Below are 24,463 nucleotides of genomic sequence, written 5' to 3'. Positions count from 1 at the left end.
AAATAGTGTAAAGCTTGTGTGTGTGCTGATGTATTCTGATAGAAACTATATTATGCCCCTGCCCCATACATTTACAACCCCTCTCCCGGGTTTCCCATCACTTTGTGTCTTGCGTTCTTATTGGCTGTAGTTTGACACTGCACTCACTGCCAATGACAACATGATCGCAACACTTTTCACACCACAGGATTTTGAGTCGCCGACAGGTCCAGATATTTAGCATGCTGGATATTTTTCTTGAGTCTGAGCGCAACCTGTTGACGAGTGAAAATCAGGGCAAAATTGCGTAGTGTGAATTAGCCAAACTAATTGCTAGCAGACATGAAACAAACTTTATGGCAAAAATCTGGGAAGTTCTTTCACAAGTTTAATGTAAATTAACTCCAATCACCTGTACAGGGCCCAGAGTCCTGACCTTAACCCCATCAACTGGGACATCATATAAGTTTTCAGTAATTGAGTATTTAGTATGGTAAAACAGTCTTTGCTTGATTGCGTAGTACTGTTTGCCCACAGCAATACACAAGTTAGTGGAAATACCCCATAAACCGAGGCACAGTGTGTCTGGGGTGTGTGTATGTGTTTGTGTCTGACTGTATTACCATTTTAAGAGGTGCAAGTACAAGAATGACATATCGAACTTCAGCACAGTTCTCTCCCCAGTTCTGAGGCCGGTCCAGCCGAGAGATACACACATGCCGCCTCTGCAGGTTCTTCACATTGCAGCTGGTGAAAACCAAAAAGTATTAGACAGTGAGATGCGTACGTGGATACTATCTCATTGTAAAACTTCGAGGATTCCCCCCCCCCCCCAAAAAAAACTAAATGTTAATTAAGGTTAAAGGTTTGTAGTGGAAACAATATTCTTTACTAAAATACCAAAACTGTAACATCAAAAACATCCAAAAGCCTGAAAGAACAGTACAAATGATATTAGTGCAAAATTCCAAACAACTGGAACTGAGACACACTTACCTGGACGAGAACCCAAATTGGTTTCGCCCCTATGCACAGTGCTGAAGATGGTAAAAAAGCCTACAAAACTACCATTAGCACCACCTCCGTGCCAACAACTTATCTGAAAGACTTGTCAGAAAAAAGCCTATCCTGTCATCTAAACACAAGTGTAAATGTCTGGAGTTTGCTATGGTCAAATGAAACAAAACGTTTTTTGGCAACAAACACTCAAGGTGGGTTTGCTATAAAGGTAGACAGAACCTGACACCCACTGTTAAACATGTTGGTGGGTCTGTAATGTTTTGGGGCTGTTTGTTCTCCAAAGACCCTGGGAACCTTGTTAGAGTACATGGCATCATGAAATACCAGAACATCTCTGCCAGACGATGATCCAAAACATATGTCCAGATGAACATGAAAATTAAGCTTCTTCGTGGCCGTCAAAGTCCCTCAATCTAACCCCTACAGAAAGCCTTTGAGGTGAAGAGTGTACAATAGAGGACCAAGGACTCTGGAGAGATTCTGCAAAGATGAATGATCTAAAATTCCCTGCTCTGTACTCTCTAACCTTGCATGCGAGGGTCAGGGATTTATTAAATGTTGGGCAAATGATAGTTATTTGAAGTACTTGTGTTGAATGTGGCAGATAAGGGCAGCTATTAAGACCTGAGTGACTTTGATAAACGACTGAGTTAGAGTGTCTTCGAAACAGCCTGGGATGCTCACAGACAACGGTGGTGAGTACCCACCAACAGAGGTCAGAGAAGGGACAAACCACAAATTGAAGAAAGGGGTGTTGGACATCCAAGACATATTGATGCCAGAAAACAATAGCGGCTATAGAGTCAGGTACAGATGTTGAAGGACCTAGTGATGGTAGTGTCATTGTACCAGATACCACAGGTTTCTTTTAAATGTCTTGTGGAGTCCATTACTAACAAAGCATTATGAAGCTATACCTCATGTGAACACATTATAAAATGTATTAGGAACCAAATTAACAGTTTAATTTGCTTTGTGTATATTTCTTGAGCTGATTATTATATTATATATTATATTTCAGAAAATAAATATGTGGGGTTTTTTTCATTGTTTTTTTTAAATCAGAAATCAAAAAGATAAATATCCCAACACTAAAATGACATGCCCCCTAAATCTTTTACCACAATAAAAATCACACTTCATATACATTTTTACAATTGTAAATTAAATGATTATGTACACATTACATTTTCAAGTATTTAGTATAGTAACAGGTGTAGACTCACAGGATGCAGAGCCAGGACTGCTGGTATTGGATGCCGGTGGCCGTAGCTGTCACACACTGCAGCGTTTCTGACAGCAAGTGCACTGTATGGGGGAAGAGGGTCGAGGTTAAACCAGGGGAGGGGGCTGACTGATTGGTACAGGTGACTAGTGGAAGGGCTTAGGAACATGCAAGGGGATCAGATAAAGAAAGGGTTTCCTTAGATTTAATTCATTTTAGTTCATTTTAGCTGGATTTTCAAATCAAAAACAAAGACACATGCGGTTTCAAAAATCCTCTAATCGCCACTTAGTCATTTATTAGATTGCATCTGATAAAATGGTCAGTGCAGACCACTTCATTAAAAAAACGAAAGCGAATTAGGAGCAGCATGGCATCAGAGATTGACGCACACCATTAAAGTCAAAGTGAGTGACAATGAAGACCTTTCCAAGGACAGCAGCAAATGTTTAATTCAGATTAATCAATCTGTGCGAGCGCATGTGTATGCTCTGTCCTCTTTCTTACAAAGGTATGCACTGTCTAGCATACTAAGCGAAGGGGCTATAGGAGTGTGTGTGTGTGTCCTCTGGCAAAGGTGACAGACGTGTGCTGTTCGGCATGACTGGCAGGCACTGTGTGAGGGCGCTTGTGCGTGTGAGTGCCCGCATGCGTGTGTGTGTGCGCTGTTTGGTGAGCGGGATGGATTTCTCTGGCACACAGTCACACTGTCTCATCAATAAGACATCACACACTCACATCCAGGACTGATGGTATCACCATGACAACACACGCAGTACCATTGAGAAAGAGGAAGAGAGACAAAAAAGATGAGTGAGAAAAAAAGAAAAGAAGAAAATTTGATAGACAGAGAAAGACAACGAATGATAAAGCATAATAATGCTGTTGGCGGACTGAATGCCTTAATGATGGTGCGGCATGGAGAGAATGGTAATCGTTGCACAGGCATGTTTATACTTACATACACGAATACATTAACGTAATACACTGCTCAAAAAGATTCTTTTAAGCTATTTAAATAACCCTCTGAAAACAACTGATGTTTATTATATAATGATAAAAATTAGGATTGGGTAATATGATGAATATTTGCAATTGTAAACTGGTTGAAACCATTTCTACAGAGGTGTAAATATGATGATCAGTGCTGGGCAAACCACTGCTGACCAAAAAGAACACAAAGTCTTGTCTTGCTTAGCCACAACCATCTAGATGACCCCCAAGACTTTTTGTATCCTAGAAGACATGGGTCCCGTTAAATTTAGTATACAGGGATTAGGAGCTGCTTTACTTCCACAGAGGGCGGCACGGTGGCTCGGTGGGTAGCACTGTCGCCTCACAGAAAGATGGTTCTGGGTTCCATTCCCAGGTGGCATGGTCTGGGTCCTTTCTGTGTGAAGTTTGCATGTTCTCCACATGTCTGTGTGGGTTTCCTCTGGGAGCTCCGGTTTCCTCTTACAGTCCAAAGACATGCAAGTGAGGTGAAATGGAGATACTAAATTGTCCAGTTAACCTGTGTTTGACATTAAACTTGAACCAGTAATTAATTACCTGTCCTGTCAAAAATGTAAGTGTGTTAAATATGATGTTAAAATCCTAATTAAATAAATAAATAAACTTTGCTTCCATAGGACCTGGATGACCTGTCATAATCAGAAAATCCTGAAGGACGATTTCTGCCTGTCAGTTTGTGACCTAAAGCTCAAGAGCAGTTATGAGGCAGGACAATGATCCGAATCACACAAGCAGGTCCAGCTCTAAAGGGCTCAAAAGAAATAAAATTAAGGTTTTGGAGTGGCTGAGGCAAAGCCCTGACTTGGATCCCATTTAGATGCTGTGGCAAGACCTTAAAAGGTCAGTTCATGCTCTAAAGCTTTCCAATGTCACAGAAGGAAAACAATTCTACAAACAGAGTGGGCTAAAATTTCTTTGAGTGTTGTAAAAGACTCATCGCAAGTTATTACAAGTGTTTGATTACAGTTGTTAGTGCTGAGGGCGGCACAACCAGTTATTAGTTTTTTTTTTCACATGGATGATACAGGTTTTGAATAAATCTTTATCTTTAACAAATGGACTGGTCATTTAAAAGCTGCATTTTGTGTTTACTCATATTGGTTCGATCACCAGGTGGGGCGGTCTGGGTCCTTTCTGTGTGGAGTTTGCATGTTCTCCCCGTGACCACGTGAGTTTCCTCCGGGTGCTCCGGTTTCCTCCCACAGTCCAAAGACATGCAAGTGAGGTGAATTGGAGATACTAAATTGTCAATGACTGTGTTCAATATAACCTTGTGAACTGATGAATCTTGTGTAATGAGTAACTACCGTTTCTGTCTTGAATGTAACCAAAGTGTAAAACATGACATTAAAATCCTAATAAACAAACAAACAACATCTCTGGTTTATGTTGAAATTAGTTGAAAGATCTACATAAAGATATAAATAACCTGTGTAAAACAGCACTTGTTAATTAATTGAATAATAAAGATTAGGATTAGGTAATATGACGATTATTTGGAATTGTAAACTGGTTGAAACCATTTCTATAGAGGTGTAAATCTGATGTAAATATCTCATTTCAAATAAATAGTAATGGCATACACTTGGCAAAAATGGGAGAGTTGCATTTTGTGTTTACTCATATTGTCTCTAGTTTATGTTGAAATTAGTTAAAAGATCTAAAATATTTTAATGTGACAAATTAAAAAATAGAAGATTTACACTGATCAGCCATAACATTAAAACCCCCTCGTTTCTACACTCCATTTTATCAGCTCCACTTACCATATAGAAGCACTTTGTAGTTCTACAATCACTGACTGTAGTCCATCCGTTTCTTTACATACCTTTTTAGTCTGCAGTCACCCTGTTCTTCAATGGTCAGGACCTCCACACAGGACCACCACCAGTAGGTATTATTTAGGTGGTGGATCATTCTCAGCACTGCAGTGACACTGACATGGTGGTGGTGTGTTAGTGTGTGTTGTGCTGGTATGAGTGGATCAGACACAGCAGCGTTGCTGGAGTTTTTAAATACCGTGTCCACTCACTGTCCACTCTATTAGACACTCCTACCTAGTTGGTCCACCTTGTAGATGTAAAGTCGGAGACGATCGCTCATATATTGCTGCCATCTTCTAGACCTTCATCAGTGGTCACAGGACACTGCCCATGGGGCACTGTTGGCTGGATATTTTTGGTTGGTGGACTATTCTCAGTCTAGCAGTGACAGTGAGGTGTTTAAAAACTCCATCAGCGCTGCTGTGTCTTATCCACTCATACCAGCACAACACACACTAACACACCACCACCATGTCATTGTCACTGCAGTGCTGAGAATGACCCACCACCCAAATAATACCTACACTGTGGTGGTCCTGGGTCCGGACCATTGAAGAACAGCAGGAAAGGGGGCTAACAAAGCATGCAGAGAAACAGATTGCAGATCAGTAATTGTAGAACTACAACGTGCTTCTATATGGTAAGTGGAGCTGATAACATGGACAGTGAGTGTAGAAACAAGAAGGTGGTTTTAATGTTATGGCTGATCGGTGTAAATAACCTGTGTAACCTGTAAAGTGTACAGAACTTGTAGAAGATATAGGGTGGGGACAAATACTTTCTCACAGCACTGTATGTACTAATAGTGTCGTAAGAAATTCTGACACATCAGGTATGTGATGTAGTACTGAATCACAATTGGAAACAGGTGGGATTTCAGTAACCAAGTATCAATGCATGTTATTATGTTCTAATTAATGTGATTTTTTAAATAACAAACAAATGTCAGATTATTTTATAACAACCACAACTAATAGAAGTTAAACATGTATTATCTAACCAAATAACATTTAAGACAGATACAGTACTACCATATCCTCGTGTGTCCATATAAATGTGTGTCTACAAGACATGAGAAATCAATATGCTTTGATTTTCCCAGACTGTAATAAAAAATAAATATAAAACATGCATTCAACAAATAAAAGCAAACGGAACAGCATGCTCCCACTGACCAGTTACACCTATCAGTTAGATCCAACATGAACACACAGAGACATGAACACAGGTGGAAACGCTGATGAAATAAGGATTATCTCACAGTGATGATGGAGGCAGCTCACATCCGATCACATGCCCTTACCATTATCATAGAAAAGGAAATTGGGCGACCTGTCTGCGTGAGAGAATCAGACACAGACACATTTAGGGTTCAGAGGTCACAGAGAAGAGGAAAGTGTTAAGGTTAAAGCGCAGAAACATGATAAAGCCAAAACATGAGGATTTAGTTTGCAGTAAAGATCCTTGCACACACAAAATTCACACTTGTAATACATAAAAGTAAGAATAAGTGAAAATCGTGACACAGACCCTGAAATGAGCAGTTTTCCATTTGTTTAGCATTTTCATTTGCTTAGCGTTCAAGTGCCTCACATTTACTGGTTAATTTGCACTATGAGACGGTCCTACGGCAATTCAGTTAGCATTCGGTTAGTCAAAATTTCCAAGATGTCGAAGTGTAAAGCAGTTAAAAACACGACTTGGGTAACTGAGTTTGGAAAACACCCAAACAATTCTGTGGACATGGACGAGAATTTTCGTATTTGATTCCATCGCTGGATGTTATAGGTTTATGTTCAACCGTTATGGTAGTCTGTGCTGTGTAATGTAGCTTTTATTTTTTTTAATGCATTTTCTCCCCATTTTCCTCCCGATTTAGTGCACTCAATTTTGTTTTCCGCTGCTACCAGAGATACCAGATTGCATCCGAGGAGAGCACGTCGCTGTACACGCCTCTTCTGACACATGTACAGCCCTCCTCTTCTCGCCCCTGCTTTCTGCACAGGCGTCTCTTCCACCAATCAGGGTCCTCACACAGCATATGAAGAACCACCCACCCACACATAGTCTGGCCCCCACCCTGCAGATACGGTGGCCAATTAGTATCTGCTGCAGGCACTGCCAATTATGCCCACTAGATGGTGCCCAGCCGACCGGAGGCAACACCGAGTTTCGAACTGTGGAGTTCAGAAACTCGGTGCTGGTGTGCAAGCGGAATATCCCGCTGCGCCACCTGGGCGCTATGCTTTAATTTATTCTATAATTTAATGTTTTAGCATAATTTAATGACTGTGGCACTTTTCTTTAAAAATCTGGGAAATCTGCCACTCAGGTGGCACGGTGGAAAAAACACGCTGCAGCCGGAGCTGGATCTCGAGTACATCGTATCGAATCTCAGCTCTGCCTTACCGGCCAAGGTTGAGCGGCTATATGAACATCGATTGGCCTGTTGTTCAGATGGGCAGGACTAAGGTCGGAAGTGGGTCTCTCTCTGTCAGTATGGTGCAGTTACGACCCCTGCTGGCTGATTAGAGGCGCCTACACGGAGATGAGGAAGGAGTGCTCTTAGGGTGTGTCTCTCCGCACGCAACGCTAGGTGGCGCCACACTTGTCAATGTGTGGGTGGCCAGATGCGTACGGCTTGCTGTTAATGTGTCGGAGGGGATGTGGGTTAGCTTCGATCTCCTCGGTCAGGGCAGGGATCGGCAGAGGCAGAGAGGATGCGTGATGCAAATTGGACAATTGGACGCGCTAAAGGGGGAGAAAAAGGGGAGGGGGGAAATAAATAAATAAATAAAAAATCTGGGAAATCTGTGATATTTTGAAAAACGAGGTCCGTGAATTTAGCAGGTCCCTATAAATAACACTCATTAATACATACACTCCCTGTATCAATCACTACAACCTGACTGTCAGCCAGATTCTGAGCCCTGTGTCCCCCTGCACTTTACTCGTCACTACACTCGTGTCTTCGTTGAATAAGAGCTGATGGAGCCACCACTGCGAGTTCATTCCAATTACTGCAGCCTGTGTGCATGCGTGTATGTATATGTGTGTGTGTGTGTGTACACGAGAGCAGTACACATAAACACACATGCAGCAATTAAGTTTCATTCATCCCTTCACCACGCAAGATATTAAACATTTTCATATTCATGATGTTCGCATTGCTCAACCCAATCACACATCAGCTCATTTGCATGCTCTCAGGCTCCTGTCATTAATAAGATTCTCTCTCACATGTCAGCTGTGTATCCTAGCAACAGAGGAAAAAAAAAAAAGAATCATCCATGTGGTTTTGGAACAAGTTAAACGACCAATCGTCCGTGTTCTTAATATTTATGATGCTTTCATTTATAATGGAGTTTTCTTTTGATACAAATGCCATGTACGAATAGAAGAGAAATTGAGAGTGAAATGCTTGATAAAATCCTAGTAATCAAAGTGTTCAGAATAACAGGAAATGCAGCCCAAGAGACTTACTTTTAAATATTACAACATGCACTCTTACTCTCCTTCAAAACCCCTTCTAGAAGAAATTAGGTAAATTAATATAGGACACAAAAATTTATCAGAAGTAAAAAAATTATTAACGAAAGTTAAAAACATGCACCCAGATGAGCAACATATTTTTTGAATACTCCACCCCCTTATTAGTTTGGTCTTTTCCCACCCAGCAGACTAGCGGCTAAATTTTTTTTTGTTTGTTTATGCATTTTCTCCCCTTTTTCTCCCTTTTAGCGCGTCCAATTGCCCGATTGCGTCATGCTTCCTCTCCACCAATGCCGATCCCCGCTCTGACTGAGGAGAACGAAGCTAACCCACGCCCCCTCCGACACGTTGGCAGCATGCCATATGCATCTTATCACCTACACTTTGACGAGTGCAGCGCAGCTCAGCGTTGTGTACGGAGAGACACACCCCGAGAGCACTCTTTTCTCATCTCTGTGCAGGTGCCATCAATCAGCCAGCAGAGGACGTAATTGCACCAGTCATGAGAGAGAGAGACCCCATCCGGCTTAGTCCCGCCCATATCTGAACAACAGGCCAATCGTTGTACATGTGGCAGCTCGGCCTAGTCACATGCAGGCAGGCAGAGCAAAGATTTGATACGGTGTGTTAGAGATCCCGGCTCTGGTTCCAGCGTGTGTTTTTACCGCTGCGCCACCTGAGCGGCCGACTAGTGGCTAATTTTAACTGCTGCAGGCACTGCCAATTGTGCCCGCTAAGGATTCGAGATGGGGAAATCAGAATCCCAGCGCTGCTGTGCTGGCGGAACGTCCTGCTGTGCCACCTGGGCGCCCGGCAACACTCTTTAATTTTTATTCATAGCAAAAATACTGGAGTTAATAAATTAATTATTCCTTTAGACTGCTCCCGTTAGGGGTCGCCACAGCTGGTCATCCGTCCGCATATTTCATTTGGCACAGGTTTTACGCATGTAACCCTTCTATTTATCTGGGCTTGGGACCTGCACTAAGGGTGCACTGATATGTGTTACACCATGCGCCTTCTGTATTTGTGAGCCCAGCCTGGAAATCAAACCCAAGCAGTGTGGCTCTCTTAGATTGCTGTTGGTAAAGCAGCTGATCTGTTAGGAGAACGCTTATACATTTCAATCATGTCATTTGAAAATAAACTTTGCCTGTAACAGGCACACATACTGTAAAGATTGGTAGTGTAGCTTAGTTATGAAATCATGTCCTTCTGCCTTGCCATTTATGGCCAGCATGAGGTGCAGATGACTGACATGTTGGTTTCTCTAACTGGCAGTCACGTGTTTAGCAAATTATCATATTGTGACAATCAGATTTCATTTCTGCTCTATCCTTTTTCTATCTGCTTTTTCCACTGTGGGCTGCAGATGTTATTGTCTTCTGTTATTCTGACCACTGCTTTTACATGTAAAAAATTCTTGTTTAAGAAATTACTCATTTAGACCCCATACCATTTTAAATAAACATCTCTCTCTCTCTCTCTCTCTCTCTACCTATATGCATTGTGAGAGTATTTCTTTGGTAAGCTTGCTCACAGATTAGTTCAATGCAGTAGAGTACATAGGGACTGGTAAAATGCTGGAAATCATGCCCTGGCATGTAGGCTGGTGTCCTCTGGAAGGCTTTGACAGTTACAGCTAGTGATGATGTGCAAATGCGCGAACACCAGTGGACTATTATCACCTTACTGCTCTGTCTCCAGTTGTGCAAAGTCAGGTTGACCCCTGAACCCGCACTGACACATTCCAGATTGGGTTTGTGGGAAGCTGATGGAAGCGAACCGTTGACGTCATTGCTGCCAAAATGCCGCCGCGCATCCTATTTGCCTTTTAAATGAGCTTTTCTCGTCATAATTCTTCCTGTTTGTCGCTACATCTCAGTTTTCACTTCTCTTTTGTGCTGCTCTTCTTTCAAATGGTAAGTCGGGCTTATTAAAGGACTACAGAATGAGGAAGCTATTGGTCACTTAAAGGAAGAGTGTGAATGATAGCTGTCAAGAGACTGTGTCAGCATCCCTAGTGTGTCAATCACCAAAACATCATGTGCTAATGCCACGGGCAGCTAACCTTTTTAAATACTTTATTTTTAAACACATTTAATCTATATCTCTTCCCTCCTCTCTGTCACAAAGACTCACCGTTGACCTCCTGTGAGCCGGCATCAGTGAACAGTGAGCTCATGATCTCCTCGAAGTTGCACCCGGGTTCGGCCGTGTGTGAATCCTGCGAGATGTGGCGGAGCATTGTTTTAAGCACGTCGTCCAGCGACGCCTCATCCTCATGCAGCAGAATACTCGCCCTCTCCAGAAAGCCATCCAGATCTCTGTGGGCCCTCACTTCCTCCTCAAAGTTCATTAGCTTTACATACTGGTACCAAACACACACACACATCACATTAACACACATGTAAACTGTGCATTTTATTATTATTATTGTTATTATTATTACTGTTGCATCACAGCAAAAAGGACCTGAGTTAAATTCCCAGGTCCAAATATATTATTTATGTATTTAATTTCCTTTTAATCACTTGCTTTATTCTGGTCAGAGTCGTGGGAGGTCCGGTTCGATCACCCCTCCAAATCAGACACAGGCAATCATGTATTTGCCGTCCGGCCGGCCAATAGTATCGCTGAGATTCAAACTCGAATATCAGCAGTTGTGAGCTAGTGTAACAGATAAGTGGCACCCATGCACCCAATTATTACTGGGTGGCAGGTGTCGCCTAGTGGTTGAGGTACTGGACTAGTAATCAAAAAGTTGCTGGTTTAAGCTGCACCACTGCCAGGTCACCACTGTTGGGCCCTTGAGCAAGGCCCTTCACCCACAATTGCCAGTCCATTACAGGGCTTCGGTCACCCCTCCAAATCAGACATAGGCAATTATGTCTTTGTAGACGTCCGGCCAGCCAATAGTATCGCTGAGATTCAAACTCAAATCTTAGCAGTTGTGAGCTAGTGTAACAGATAAGTGGCACCCATGCACCCAATTATTACTGGGTGGCAGGTGTCGCCTAGTGGTTGAGGTACTGGACTAGTAATCAAAAAGTCGCTGTTTTAAGCTGCACCACTGCCAGGTCACCATTGTTGGGCCCTCTAGCAAGGCCCTTCACCCACAATTGCCAGTCCATAGGAAGGCTTCGGTCACCCCTCCAAATCAGACATAGGCAATCATGTCTTTGCAGACATCCGGCCGGCCAATAGTATCACTGAGATTCAAACTCGAATCTCAGCAGTTGTGAGCTAGTGTAATAGATAAGTGGCACCCAAGCACCCAATTATTACTGGGTGGCAGGTGTCACCTAGTGGTTGAGGTACTGGACTAGTAATCAAAAAGTTGCTGGTTTAAGCTGCACTACTGCCAGGTCACCACTGTTGGGCCCTTGAGCAAGGCCCTTCACCCACAAATGCCAGTCCATTACAGGGCTTCGGTCACCCCTCCAAATCAGACGTAGGCAATCATGTCTTTGTAGACATTCGGCCGGCCAGTAGTATCGCTGAGATTCAAACTCAAATCTCAGCAGTTGTGAGCTAGTGTAACAGATAAGTGGCACCCATGCACCCAATTATTATTGGGTGGCAGGTGTCGCCTAGTGGTTAAGATACTGGACTAGTAATCAAAAAAGTCGCTGGTTCAGTACATTGGATAAAAAGCGTCTGCTGAATGCTGAAAATGTAATGTAAATTATTATTATTTAGTGAGCTCTGGGTTTGAATCGCAGTGGTGCTATCGACCAGCTGTGCATCCAGAACGGGGGAAGATAGAAGCCTTGCCTTGTGCCCAATGCTTCCCGAAGAACCCTGACCAGAATAACCCAGTTGATAGAAAATATTATTATTAAGTTCTGTCATACATATGAAAAATAATTTAAGATCCTATAAAAACAGGTCTGCAAGAAACAAATATACTATTTTTTAATACTACTGTATCTTTAAACATGGCAGATTACATTCTATATTTAGTATATTTGACTGATGAGTACAATAAATGGTGACAGCATGCCAGCTGAGTATCACATACCACTTTTAATACCTCGGGTATATGAACTCATTTGCAAGATTTGTGTAAGTTACCGGAGCAAGGAGAAAACACAAGTCACAACAACTGCTTCCCCCATTAGCATTTAAATAGCTGCACAGGGCCATTTTTAAGAGCACAAATAGTTTGTGCCATTTCGGTGTTAATAGTGGTATTCCATGGTTTTCTAAAAGGGCTAGAAAAAAATCTTATTCATGCATGTTTCTGACAGCCAGTAATAGCAGACATTTATTGTGAAGCAGTAGCTTAGCTAAGTGCATTTATTTCCTTAGCTTGCTTAACACAGAGGTTTTATAAAAGTAGTTTTAATAATTTTACCTTTTTAGCATTTCCTAACCTTTTTCTCTTTTTCCCAACTACTACTCCTCCATACAGCATACAAAAAGTCATGCTATGCGTTCCATGTATCACCCACTACTAGCGCAGATGCCTTAACCAGCCAGCCATCTCTGTCAAGCTCCCGTCCTCAGACATCCAAGCAGGTCAATAGCACAGCTGAGATTCTAAATCATGTGTTCAAGATCTCAGTTTTAATTGGCTAGCCAATCAGTTAGGTGTCCTGAATGTTACCTTTTTAACTCTAGTTCAGGGATGGGCAATTAAATTTTGCAAGGGGCCACATGAGAAACTGGGACTGTTGTGGAGGGCCGGACTACAAGGCTGATCCTAATACTGCTCAATATTAATTTGATCTCTGTATAAAGGCAGTAAATTGTATGTTTTTGATAAGCTGTTACTGGAAGAATAGATGTTTCCATCAGGCAATGTGTGAACACGACATCATTTAACTATTAATCAACATTCACGAAAACAGTTTTAAACTAAATGTGCAGGTTTTAAATTTAAAAACCTGGTTTTAAAAATGTGCAGGTTTTTTGTACTATTGCTATTCTGTTTGCAGTCTAATTACCTAATTTGCTCACCTAATTGCCTACTTAATTGTCTCTTGTTTTTGTTGGGTATTGTTTCTAGATATCACAAAGCTGATCTTGACTGCTACGGTCCTGAATGTGTAAAACTTTACAAGTTCTTGTGTATCTCGGTGTGTTTAGTACCGTAATGGTGATTTAAATTGTAAATCCTTAAACATACCCATACGCAAATGTAATACATATATGCATTTTACATATATAAAATATAAGCCCATATTTGTGCAAACTATATATGAAAACTATTACAAACTGGAACAATTTTATATATTAACATAAACACAGCCATAACATTAAAACCACCTCCTTGTTTCTACACTCACTGTCCATTTTATCAGCTCCACTTACCATATAGAAGCACTTTGTAGTTCTACAATTACTGACTGTAGTCCATCTGTTTCTCTGCATGCTTTGTTAGCCCCCTTTCACCCTGTTCTTCAATGATCAGGACTTTCCCAGGACCACTACAGAGCAGGTATTATTTGGGTGGTGGATCATTCTCAGCACTGCAGTGACAATGACATGGTGGTGGTGTGTTAGTGTGTGTTGTGCTGGTATGAGTGGATAAGACACAGCAATGCTGCTGGAGTTTTTAAACACCTCACTGTCACTGCTGGACTGAGAATAGTCCACCAACCAAAAATATATCCAGCCAACAGCACCCCGTGGGCAGCGTCCTGTGACCACTGATGAAGGTCTAGAAGATGACCAACTCAAACAGCAGCAATAGATGAGCGATCATCTCTGACTTTACATCTACAAGGTGGACCAACTAGGTGGGGGTATCTAATAGAGTGGACAGTGAGTGGACATGTTATTTAAAAACTCCAGCAGCGCTGCTGTGTCTTATCCACTCATACCAGCACAACACACACTGTCACACCACCACCATGCCAGTGTCACTGCAGTGCTGAGAATGATTCACCACCCAAATAATACCTACCCTGTAGTGGTCCTGTGGGGGTCCTGAACATTGAAGAACAGGGTAAAAGCAAGCTAAAAAGGTATGTAGAGAAATAGATGGACTACATTCAGTAATTGTGGGCAGTGAGTGTAGAAACAAGGAGGTGGTTTTAATGTTATGGCTAATCAGTGTATGTGTGGCCCATATAAATACAGTGCTGGCCAAAAGTATTGGCACCCCTGCAATTCTGTCAGATAATACTCAATTTCTTCCAGAAAATGATTGCAATCACAAATGCTTTGGTATTAATATCTTCATTTATTTTGCTTGCAATGAAAAAACACAAAAGAGAATGAAAAAAAAGTCAAATCAATTATCATTTTACACAAAACTCCAAAAATGGGCCGGACAAAAGTATTGGCACCCTCAGCCTAATACTTGGTAGCACAACCTTTAGACAAAATAACTGCGAACAACCGCTTCCGGTAACCATCAATGAGTGTCTTACAATGCCCTGCTGGAATTTTAGACCATTCTTCTTTGGCAAACTGCTCCAGGTCCCTGAGATTTGAAGGGTGCCTTCTCCAAACTGCCATTTTGAGATCTCTCCACAGGTGTTCTATGGGATTCAGGTCCGGACTCATTGCTGGCCACTTTAGAAGTCTCCAGTGCTTTCTCTCAAACCATTTTCTAGTGCTTTTTGAAGTGTGTTTTGGGTCATTGTCCTGCTGGAAGACCCATGACCTCTGAGGGAGACCCAGCTTTCTCACACTGGGCCCTACATTATGCTGCAAAATTTGTTGGTAGTCTTCAGACTTCATAATGCCATGCACACGGTCAAGCAGTCCAGTGCCAGAGGCAGCAAAGCAACCCCAAAACATCAGGGAACCTCCGCCATGTTTGACTGTAGGGACCGTGTTCTTTTCTTTGAAGGCCTCGTTTTTTTTCCTGTAAACTCTATGTTGATGCCTTTTCCCAAAAAGCTCTACTTTTGTCTCATCTGACCAGAGAACATTCTTCAAAACGTTTTTGGCTTTCTCAGGTAAGTTTAGGCAAACTCCAGCCTGGCTTTTTTATGTCTCTGGGTCAGAAGTGGGGTCTTCCTGGGTATCCTACCATAGAGTCCCTTTTCATTCAGACGCCGACGGATAGTACGGGTTGACACTGTTGTACCCTCGGACTGCAGGGCAGCTTGAACTTGTTTGGATGTTAGTCGAGGTTCTTTATCCACCATCCGCACAATCTTTCGTTGAAATCTCTCGTCAATTTTTCTTTTCCGTCCACATCTAGGGAGGTTAGCCACAGTGCCATGGGCTTTAAACTTCTTGATGACACTGCGCACGGTAGACACAGGAACATTCAGGTCTTTGGAGATGGACTTGTAGCCTTGAGATTGCCCATGCTTTCTCACAATTTTGCTTCTCAAGTCCTCAGACAGTTCTTTGGTCTTCTTTCTTTTCTCCATGCTCAATGTGGTACACACAAGGACACAGGACAGAGGTTGAGTCAACTTTAATCCATTTTAACTGGCTGCAAGTGTGATTTAGTTATTGCCACCACCTGTTATGTGCCACAGGTAAGTAACAGGTGCTGTTAATTACACAAATTAGAGAAGCATCACATGATTTTTCAAAGGGTGCCAATACTTTTGTCCACCCCCTTTTTTATGTTTGGTGTGGAATTATATCCAATTTGGCTTTTTGACAATTCTTTTTGTGGTTTTCCATTGAAGACAAATTAAATGAACATTTTAATATCAAAGCATTTGTAATTGCAATCATTTTCTGGAAGAAATTGAGTATTATCTGACAGAATTGCAGGGGTGCCAATACTTTTGGCCAGCACTGTATGTATGCTCATGTATGTGTAATACATTTAATTGTACATTTACATATGTGTAACATAATAAAATAAAAAATAAACAGACTTTTGGAAAAGGGTTTTATATACAGATTAATTCAAAAGTTCTTACTCTTCGTGATGTATTGAGCAAGACATAGCCGTGGACATCAGAATCTAGGGAAGAACAAAGAGAGTGTAAAAGCTCGACAATAGCATGAAAAAACTGGGACATTTTTCAAAACACATGCAGCCTTGTTTCCCCTCACAAGTTTCTCATGAGAAATCATCACAGCAAGCGCACTAAAATCAAAGGTAGATGCATCACAAAGGCACAACTGGTTCCCTGATCAGAACACACTCTATTAGACATGGAATCTGTAAAAAAAAAAACAAATACACAGAAGTGTGCAAACCACTTCTATTTCCAACTGTAATTTATCACCCATCACAGCGTGAGCTTAATGAAATACGTAAACAGTTGGTTATACACGGCACGTGCAGGGAGCTTTGTGGAAGCTCACACGTGTGTGCTGACAGATCACTGAAGGACCGTATTTGCTCCATTGTTCTAAGGTTTATCCCCAGGTTACTCTAAAACTCCAGAGAATTGATGCATACTTAGTCTTCATCCATATAGAGATTATAAAAGCAGAGAGCTTTTATCACACAGATCTCTCTCTTCAAGCACAAAGACCTGCCCATAGAGAGCGATTCAGATCGGATTAGCACGGCTCGACGTTCACTTTTCCTCTGCCTCCGCTCTCAGATTACAGAGCTGCTGCAATGGGTTCAGGATTAAACTGGAAAATCTGAGAACAAAAGTCCCGGTTTAAGAGCAAAACGTTTAAAATAATGGTTTTAACGAGGAACAACACTGTAAGCTGAATTAATAGGGTTATGTAAACTTTTGAACTGTGTTAGTGCTTTATTGCTTACATGTACACTTGCTCATTTTGTATCTTGCTGTGGTCTTTGTTTTAAAAGAACTTTTTTAGGTATTTGAAATTCAGTGAATTCCATGTAACTATAAAAACATTTGCAAAACAGAAAGTGACCTTGAATAGAACACTTAACCAGGGTTTTTTCATGTCATGTACTAAACACTGTGCAGAAAGGATCACAATCCTGACATTTATTAACTTCATTTCATGGTCACTTTCAAGAACAAGCTCAAATCTTGAAATCAGAAATGGTTTCTGTCAAAATGTTCAGGAAAGGTTTTTTACATACAATATCATGTGACTTTGTACGTAAATAAATGTCAACAAAACAAGCATTCATAAGCATGTAATAATACAAAGATGTTATAATAACAGTTCAGACTCAATAACAAATATATGTAAGAATGGCACAGGGCTCGGTGGGTAGCACTTGCGCCTCACAGCAAAAAGGTCCTGGGTTTGATTTCCAGGTGGAGTGATCCAGGTCCTTTCTGTGAGAGTTTGCATGTTCTCTCTGTGTCTGTGTGGGTTTACTCCATGAGCTCCGGTTTCCTCCCACAGTCCAAAGACCTGCAAGTGAGGTGAATTGGAGATACAAAATTGTCCATGATGGTGTTTGACTTGAATTAATGAATTCGATTCCAATGAATAATTCGTTTGAAAAGAGTCGTTTCTGACTCTTTGCTCAGTGATTCAGTTTGCATGTGTGTGCGTGCACGCGCCCAACCGCTCATGCGCTAGAGAAAGCGTTGCGCTGCGCTTAGAGCTTGTGCTCTGTTTAAATGTTCTCAGAAGGTAACCTGTGTATCCTAGACATACTCGATACATCGAATATGGCCATTTTTAACATCGTGTAAAAAGTAATATCAAATATATGGATATTCGCGATATACCGCCCAGCCCTACCAGTAACCACCTGTCCTGTCAGGAATGTAACCAATTTTTACTTATTGTGCATGAATTTTGCATTAAATCTGAAAAAACAAGACAGTATTTTGGGTGAACAAAGACCAAGGAAAAAGTTAGCGTAGGAATAATTATAAATCAAAGAGTCTGTGTCCAGGCTTGGACTTGAGTCCTCCAGCTGTAGTTTGAGCCTTGTTATAAAATCTCTGTATATTTAAAAGAAGTAAGAAGATAAAACCAACACTCGGGTGGCACAGTGAATATCAGTGGGGCTATCGGCCAACCAGGCTTCCACTCAGACATGATTATCTACGTCTAATAGGAGGATGGCCAAAGCCCTGTGATGGATTGGCACCCTGATCAGGGTATTCCTGCCTTGTGTCCTGTGTTTTGCGGTGGAACAGGATCTGCCGCAAACCTGGCCGGGACAAATAAAGTACAGAGGATCCTCGATATAACACTGGTCTGTAAAATGTGACCGTCAGAAGCAGCAAGGTTTTTTTTCCATGGGGTGTGAAAATATACGAAAACACGTACACACAGCCTCCTCGAGCTCCTTATACTGTGGAACTTTCAAGTGCATATGCTTCTGTTTTTCATTACACCTACTTATATCACTCACTGTCTGTTCCTTCACACCATATTCCTCACACACACGAGCCACAGAAACACCACTTTCTGTAGAAGTTCTAACTTTTTAGCAATACCCAGATGCACCCTCTTTCGCTAACCACTTCCATTTGTCTTTCGAAGCCATAATGAATCACTAGAACTTGCAAAAATTAAGCATAACACAGAAAAAGGTGAGAACAAAGTGAGTCTCCTGGTAAAACAAAGCCTATCACTCACGTAAACAGAGAGACGTGCCCTGGCTAGCAGACAATTACTGAACTACTGGTCTTGGTATGCTTTTTGCAGGAATTTTAAACAATCCAGATTTTGTCCGTTAAATCCAAAATCTGTTAAATGGAGATCTGTTAAATTAAGGTTCCTCTGTAAGTGCATGTAGGTTTACATTTTTTTTTTTTATGCATTTATCCCCATTTTACTCCCAATTTTAGCACAGTCAATTTGTCTTCCGCTGCTGGGGATACCTGATTGCATCTGAGGAGAGCATTTCGCTGCCCACGCCTCTTCCGACACTTGCACAGCCCTCCTCTTCTCACCCCTGCACAGGCGTCTCTCCCGCCAATCAGGGTCCTTACACAGCGTATGAAGATCCCACCCACACATAGTCCAATTAGTATCTGCTGCAGACACTGCCAATTATGCCCGCCAGTTGGAGCCCAGCCGACCGGTGGCAATGGCAAATTTCAAACCGAGGAGTTCAGAATCTCGGTGCTGGTGTGCAAGCGAAATATCCCGCACATATAGGTTTGCATGTTTTAACAGTGGACGTTGTTTCTGCCTCCGTCCTCTCTGTCGACAATGTGAACAAACTGAGCTCGAGCTGAAGTAATCGTCCCTTAGGAAACAACTTCCATCCCGTCATCACAGAAACTCATACACATGCAGACGTACATGCAGAGATTTCTCACTTCAGCTGCGGTACGTCAGAGCAGCGGTGTGTGCTTTTAATCCAGATGAGTGCTGACTGAGATGTGCCGGGCCGAGCGAGTGTCGACTCGGATGAGACAACACGTGAACAATCGCTGCTCGCACTGATATTAGCGTATCTAATGCTGTGCAGGACTCGCTGGAGCAGAAAAGTGAATATTAAATTGGAAATGAGTGTATTTGTGTGAATAGAGCTGGTTATTGCTGTCATACATGGTTTAAATAAGTTTGACTTTAGCAAACTTGAATTATTTGTAATTTAGTCTTCAAGGCATTAAACAGTCTCAAAAGCCCTTTTATACATTTCTGTAGAACAGAATTGCAGGGAAGTACATCAACACATGCATTTATTCTTAATTTATTATTATAAACCATCAACCTTTAAGTAAGAAGATAATTTAATTTTTAAATGTCCAACAAGTTACAAAAAGTTTTAAAGTTTATGAATAAAAACAAATGACATTCACTGATAAATTTGCAAATAATTTATGTGTTGTAATTTTTTCTTGCTGTTCTATTAGTTCTATTATGAAGTCTATTATGCTAGGCGATCGGCCGGCCGGGCTTCTACACATGATTGGATTGGCTGTGTCTGAGAGTTGGATGACTGAAGCCCTGTGATGGATTGGCACACTGTTCAGGGTATTTCTGCCTTGCACTTAGGGCTTCTTTTTTTTTTTTTTTACTCTTTTTCTCCAATTTTTAAAATCTGACACACGCCCCCTCCGACACGTGTGCAATACCGACTGCATCTTTTCACCTGCACGAGGCGAGTTCATATGTGGATCAGCCTTGTGCACGGAGAGTCCCACCCTGATCAGTATTATTCCTGGACTCTGTGCAAGCACCATCAATCAGCCAGCAGAGGTCGTAATTGCACCAGTCATGAGGAACACTGGTCCGGCTTGTCCCACCCTGTGAACAACAGCCAATCGTTGTTCATGTAGCCGCCCAGCCCAGCCGGATGGCAGAGCTGAGATTCGATACGATGTATTCGAGATCCCAGCTCTGTTGTGCTAGTGTATTTTACCGCTCCGCCATCTGAGCAGCGCTCTGAGAGTTTCTTGATAAAACCGAACCCGTTGCAACCCTGAACAGAATAAGCCAGTTGATTAATATAAAATAAAACATTGATTTTTGATAATATTCCCATCACTCTGTGTAACGATTAGAGGTGGGAAGATTATTATTTACAGTTCGGTACTGCAAGTATAAAGTATATTAATTATAAATATTTTCACGATATTACAATATATTGAGTATATACACACTGCCTTGCCAGTTGAATTAAAATAAGCAAGAACGAGTCTTTGGATAATTACTTTGGATACGTAGAGATTGGATAATTATTGCAGTGATGAATATGTGTAATTCGGCAACAGTTCTTGTAACATCATAAAGCTTGGACTCAGTCTTAAAAACAGTCAAGTGGTCTTTGGAGTCCAGATTTACCTTGCTCCAGAGTGAATGGTGCATCAGGGTAAGAAGAGAAGTGCATGAAGTTATGCACCCATCATGCATTGTACGCACTGAAGAAGTGTTATAATCTGGGGTCACTTCAACTGATCAGCTAACCAGGTTATTCCATCATTTTTTTTCTTTTATGGTATGGGTAGTTTCCAGAAAGACCACGCCCAGATACACCAGGTTCAAATAGTGAAAGAGTGGTTCAGGGAGCATAAGGAATCATTTTCACACATGAATTGGCCACCACAGTGTCATGACATTACACCCCTTAAAAGTCGTTGGGATGTTCTAGAGAAGACTTCACAGAGTGAATAGACTCATATAGTGTGCAGTCTCTGAGTTTCTGAGCACTTCTTCTAATCTAGACAGTGGTGGATTCTGTACCAGTATGAAGAGTCATTCTATGCCATATGTAAATCATTCACCACTCATGGTGCCTTGACCAGATGCGAAGGTCATATTCAAACTTCCTTCTCTCAAACACAGCCAAATTTTGTTTATTTGATGCCCGGCCAGGGCTGGCTTCAGCTTCCTGATGGCCTGTGAACTCCATAATTACTGTGAACTCAATAATTACGAAGAGTGTCTACATAATTTGGCCATATACTGCAGCTGAACAACCTAATTATAGATGAACTAAACAACAATACAAATAATACTACATTTTACACCGTTTTACCTCACTTATTCTAATAAGGACGGCACATCGACTCAGTGGGTAGCACTGTCCCCTCACAGCAAGAAGGTCCTGAGTTTGATTCCCAGGAGCGATCTGGGTCCTTTCTGTGTGTAGTTTGCATGTTCTCTCCATGTCCATGTGGGTTTCCTCAAGGTGCTGGTAAATTGGAGATAAAATTGCCCTAGATGTGACTGTGTGTGTGAGTGAATGTAATGTGAGTGTTTTAGCGACCTGTCCGGGGTGTTTCCTACCTTTCTCCCAGTGAATTGCACCCACCGCATCCCTGACCAGGATAAAGCGGTGGTAAAACAGATGACTAGGTGGCTGCCTATACTGACTTTGCCAAGGACCAGCTGTGTTTTTCACTTAATATGTTTTAAAATCAAAATAAATAAGACATTTAATGTAAGATTAAACCTGATGTGATTTGCGCATTAGACATCATCTGTTCAGGTGCCGCAAGTGCTAAAATTCCAGAGAATTTGAATCCTAATAGACATTAACACAGAACAGGAGGCGGATGATCTTTTGGTATCTGTCTTTATACTTATCTGTGTACTGTGTACCTTGTTAAAATTCATTAGCTTTAGAAAATAAGATTTGAAAGTAATAAATAAAAGATAAAGTAATTATAACAGACTTTGCAGCTTGAGTTTCAGGGAAAGTTTCAGTGTTTCCATCTGGGTAACAAGTGATTAAACGAGAATTTAAAAATATATCAACATTAAAAGACAACAGAGTTCTTACTAATAAAGTTCAACAGCTGAGCTAGTTTTCAGCCAAACGTCTTTATAGTATCTTACGCCCAAGCTCCAAAAATTCTTTATTATATGATATAATTAGAGGTGCTTACCATCAATCAATATCCGTTAACCAACAAATATGTAATTGTTGGATCAATGCTGTCAGTTAACATAAGCTGATATTTGACGTTTGATTAGAAATAAGAGTAGAAATTGTGGATTTAACATTAACTGCATGTTAAGGAAGACAGGGTTGTGCCAAATGTTGACTAAGCGGCATTCAGCCACTCATGCACGGCTGAATTAGTGCATATGGTAATATTATTAAACCCTGACTGTTTGAGTATGTAGGTCATTTCATTTCTTTTCTTTAAATATGTTTGTTTATACATTTTCTCCCGACTTTTTAGCGTGTCTAACTGCCCGATTGCATCATGCTTCCTCTCCACTAATGCCGATCCCGCTCTGATTTTAGGAGAATGAAGCTAACCCATGCCCCCTCCGATATGTGGGCAGCAGCCGTATGCATTTTGTCAGACACACCCTGATCCGCACTCCTTCCCCGCCTCTGTGCAGGTGCCATCAATCAGCCAGCACAGGTCGTAGTGCATCAGTTACGAGGAGTTCCTATCCGGCTTAATATCCCACCCCTATATGAACAATAGGCCAGTCGTTGTTCATGTAGCCGCTCAGCCCAGCCGGATGGCAGAGCTGAGATTTGATACGACGTATTCGAAATGCAAGCTCTGGTGCGCTAGCGTGTGTTTTTACTGCTGCACCACCTGAGCGGCTGGTAATTTCATTTCTTAACCAAATATTTAGTTAGTTCTGTCCAGTAATGAACTGCTAGCTAGCAACTTCGCTCAAAATGTACAATTTAATTGCAAGAAAAGCTTTGGCCATAGATTATGTTTATGTGACTGTTTTACACTGCTGCCATATCTGTTACAATAACTAGTCTTTTACATACAATCCCACAGATTTATGGATATTATATGCAGTTATGAGTTTTAATTTTTCATTACATCGCAATACATTTGTCAGTTAACACGTAACTATTGATAGAAGTATTTCCCCCATTACATTGTTCTAATTTTGCATATATGCAAATTTTTCTTCGCACTTTGGCAACCCTAAAGTGGACTGCAGGCTAACACGCACAGATTAGCAGGCTTCAACCTGACAGCAGGACATCCAGAAGACGAGACAGCAGTGGCACCGTTGCGACTCAAATTTGCTGTGGACAAGTGCATTACACTGCTGTGTCACTCAAGCGCTTCCATTTAAAACAAATCCTCTAAAAAACATGGACCTGCTTTTAATACTAATGCTCGTACATTTTACTCTAGGAAAATTAGGAATAGCACCGCTGGTAATGTTTGCATCACAATTTACTACATTTTAAATGTACAACATTCTTGATGAAGATCTTAAATATTTTGTAAGGCATCTATTTATTTTCCAGCTCCTGTAATTTCCTTTTTTTTTTTTTAGCGTTCAGGTGGATTTGATCGACAGCATCTGACCTGTCACCATGTGTGGGATTTGGGGTGTCAGCACCTAATCACTGTGCACCTGAGAATGTTGCCTTGGCAACAACTGACCTGCTAACCTGAGCATCTCTGCAGCTAATCAACAACTCTGGGTACCGCTCTGAAACACACACACACACACACACACACACACACATACTGACCTGTCCCTCCTTGGTGTGTCTGGTTACCGTAGAGATGAATGTCATCTCCTGATGGGATAGGAGAGTCCTGACCTTCGTCCCGGTCCTCGCTCCCGTCCTCCTGATCGTCTCGCTCCCTCTGCTCTGAAAGCATGTACATAAACCACATCCACTCAAATACTCACAAATGTGCACTTACAAACGTACATGCAGTGCTAGCTCGGC

At 41.6% G+C, this 24,463-nt stretch overlaps 1 protein-coding gene across 4 annotated transcripts in view; it reads right to left on the bottom strand.

Annotated features, from left to right (window-relative positions):
* slc4a11 (solute carrier family 4 member 11) overlaps positions 1-24,463 on the bottom strand; it is a 141,649-nt gene that overhangs the window by 38,719 nt on the left and 78,467 nt on the right. For 3 of the 4 annotated variants that reach the window (XM_062995081.1, XM_062995082.1, XM_062995083.1), the window contains exons 3-7: positions 24,260-24,382; positions 16,401-16,444; positions 10,696-10,924; positions 2,226-2,307; positions 603-726 (exon numbers count right to left, since the gene is read on the bottom strand). In XM_062995081.1, the coding sequence (XP_062851151.1) occupies positions 603-726; positions 2,226-2,307; positions 10,696-10,924; positions 16,401-16,444; positions 24,260-24,382 (602 nt within the window). The remainder of the gene's footprint in view (positions 1-602; positions 727-2,225; positions 2,308-10,695; positions 10,925-16,400; positions 16,445-24,259; positions 24,383-24,463) is intronic. The other variant, XM_062995084.1, reaches the window with a different exon arrangement.

Source organism: Trichomycterus rosablanca, chromosome 5 (genome assembly GCF_030014385.1).
Source record: "Trichomycterus rosablanca isolate fTriRos1 chromosome 5, fTriRos1.hap1, whole genome shotgun sequence".
Classification (NCBI taxonomy): domain Eukaryota; kingdom Metazoa; phylum Chordata; class Actinopteri; order Siluriformes; family Trichomycteridae; genus Trichomycterus; species Trichomycterus rosablanca.
The sequence above is the reverse complement of the archived record's forward strand: the minus strand, read 5'-3'. Positions and strand labels throughout refer to the sequence as shown.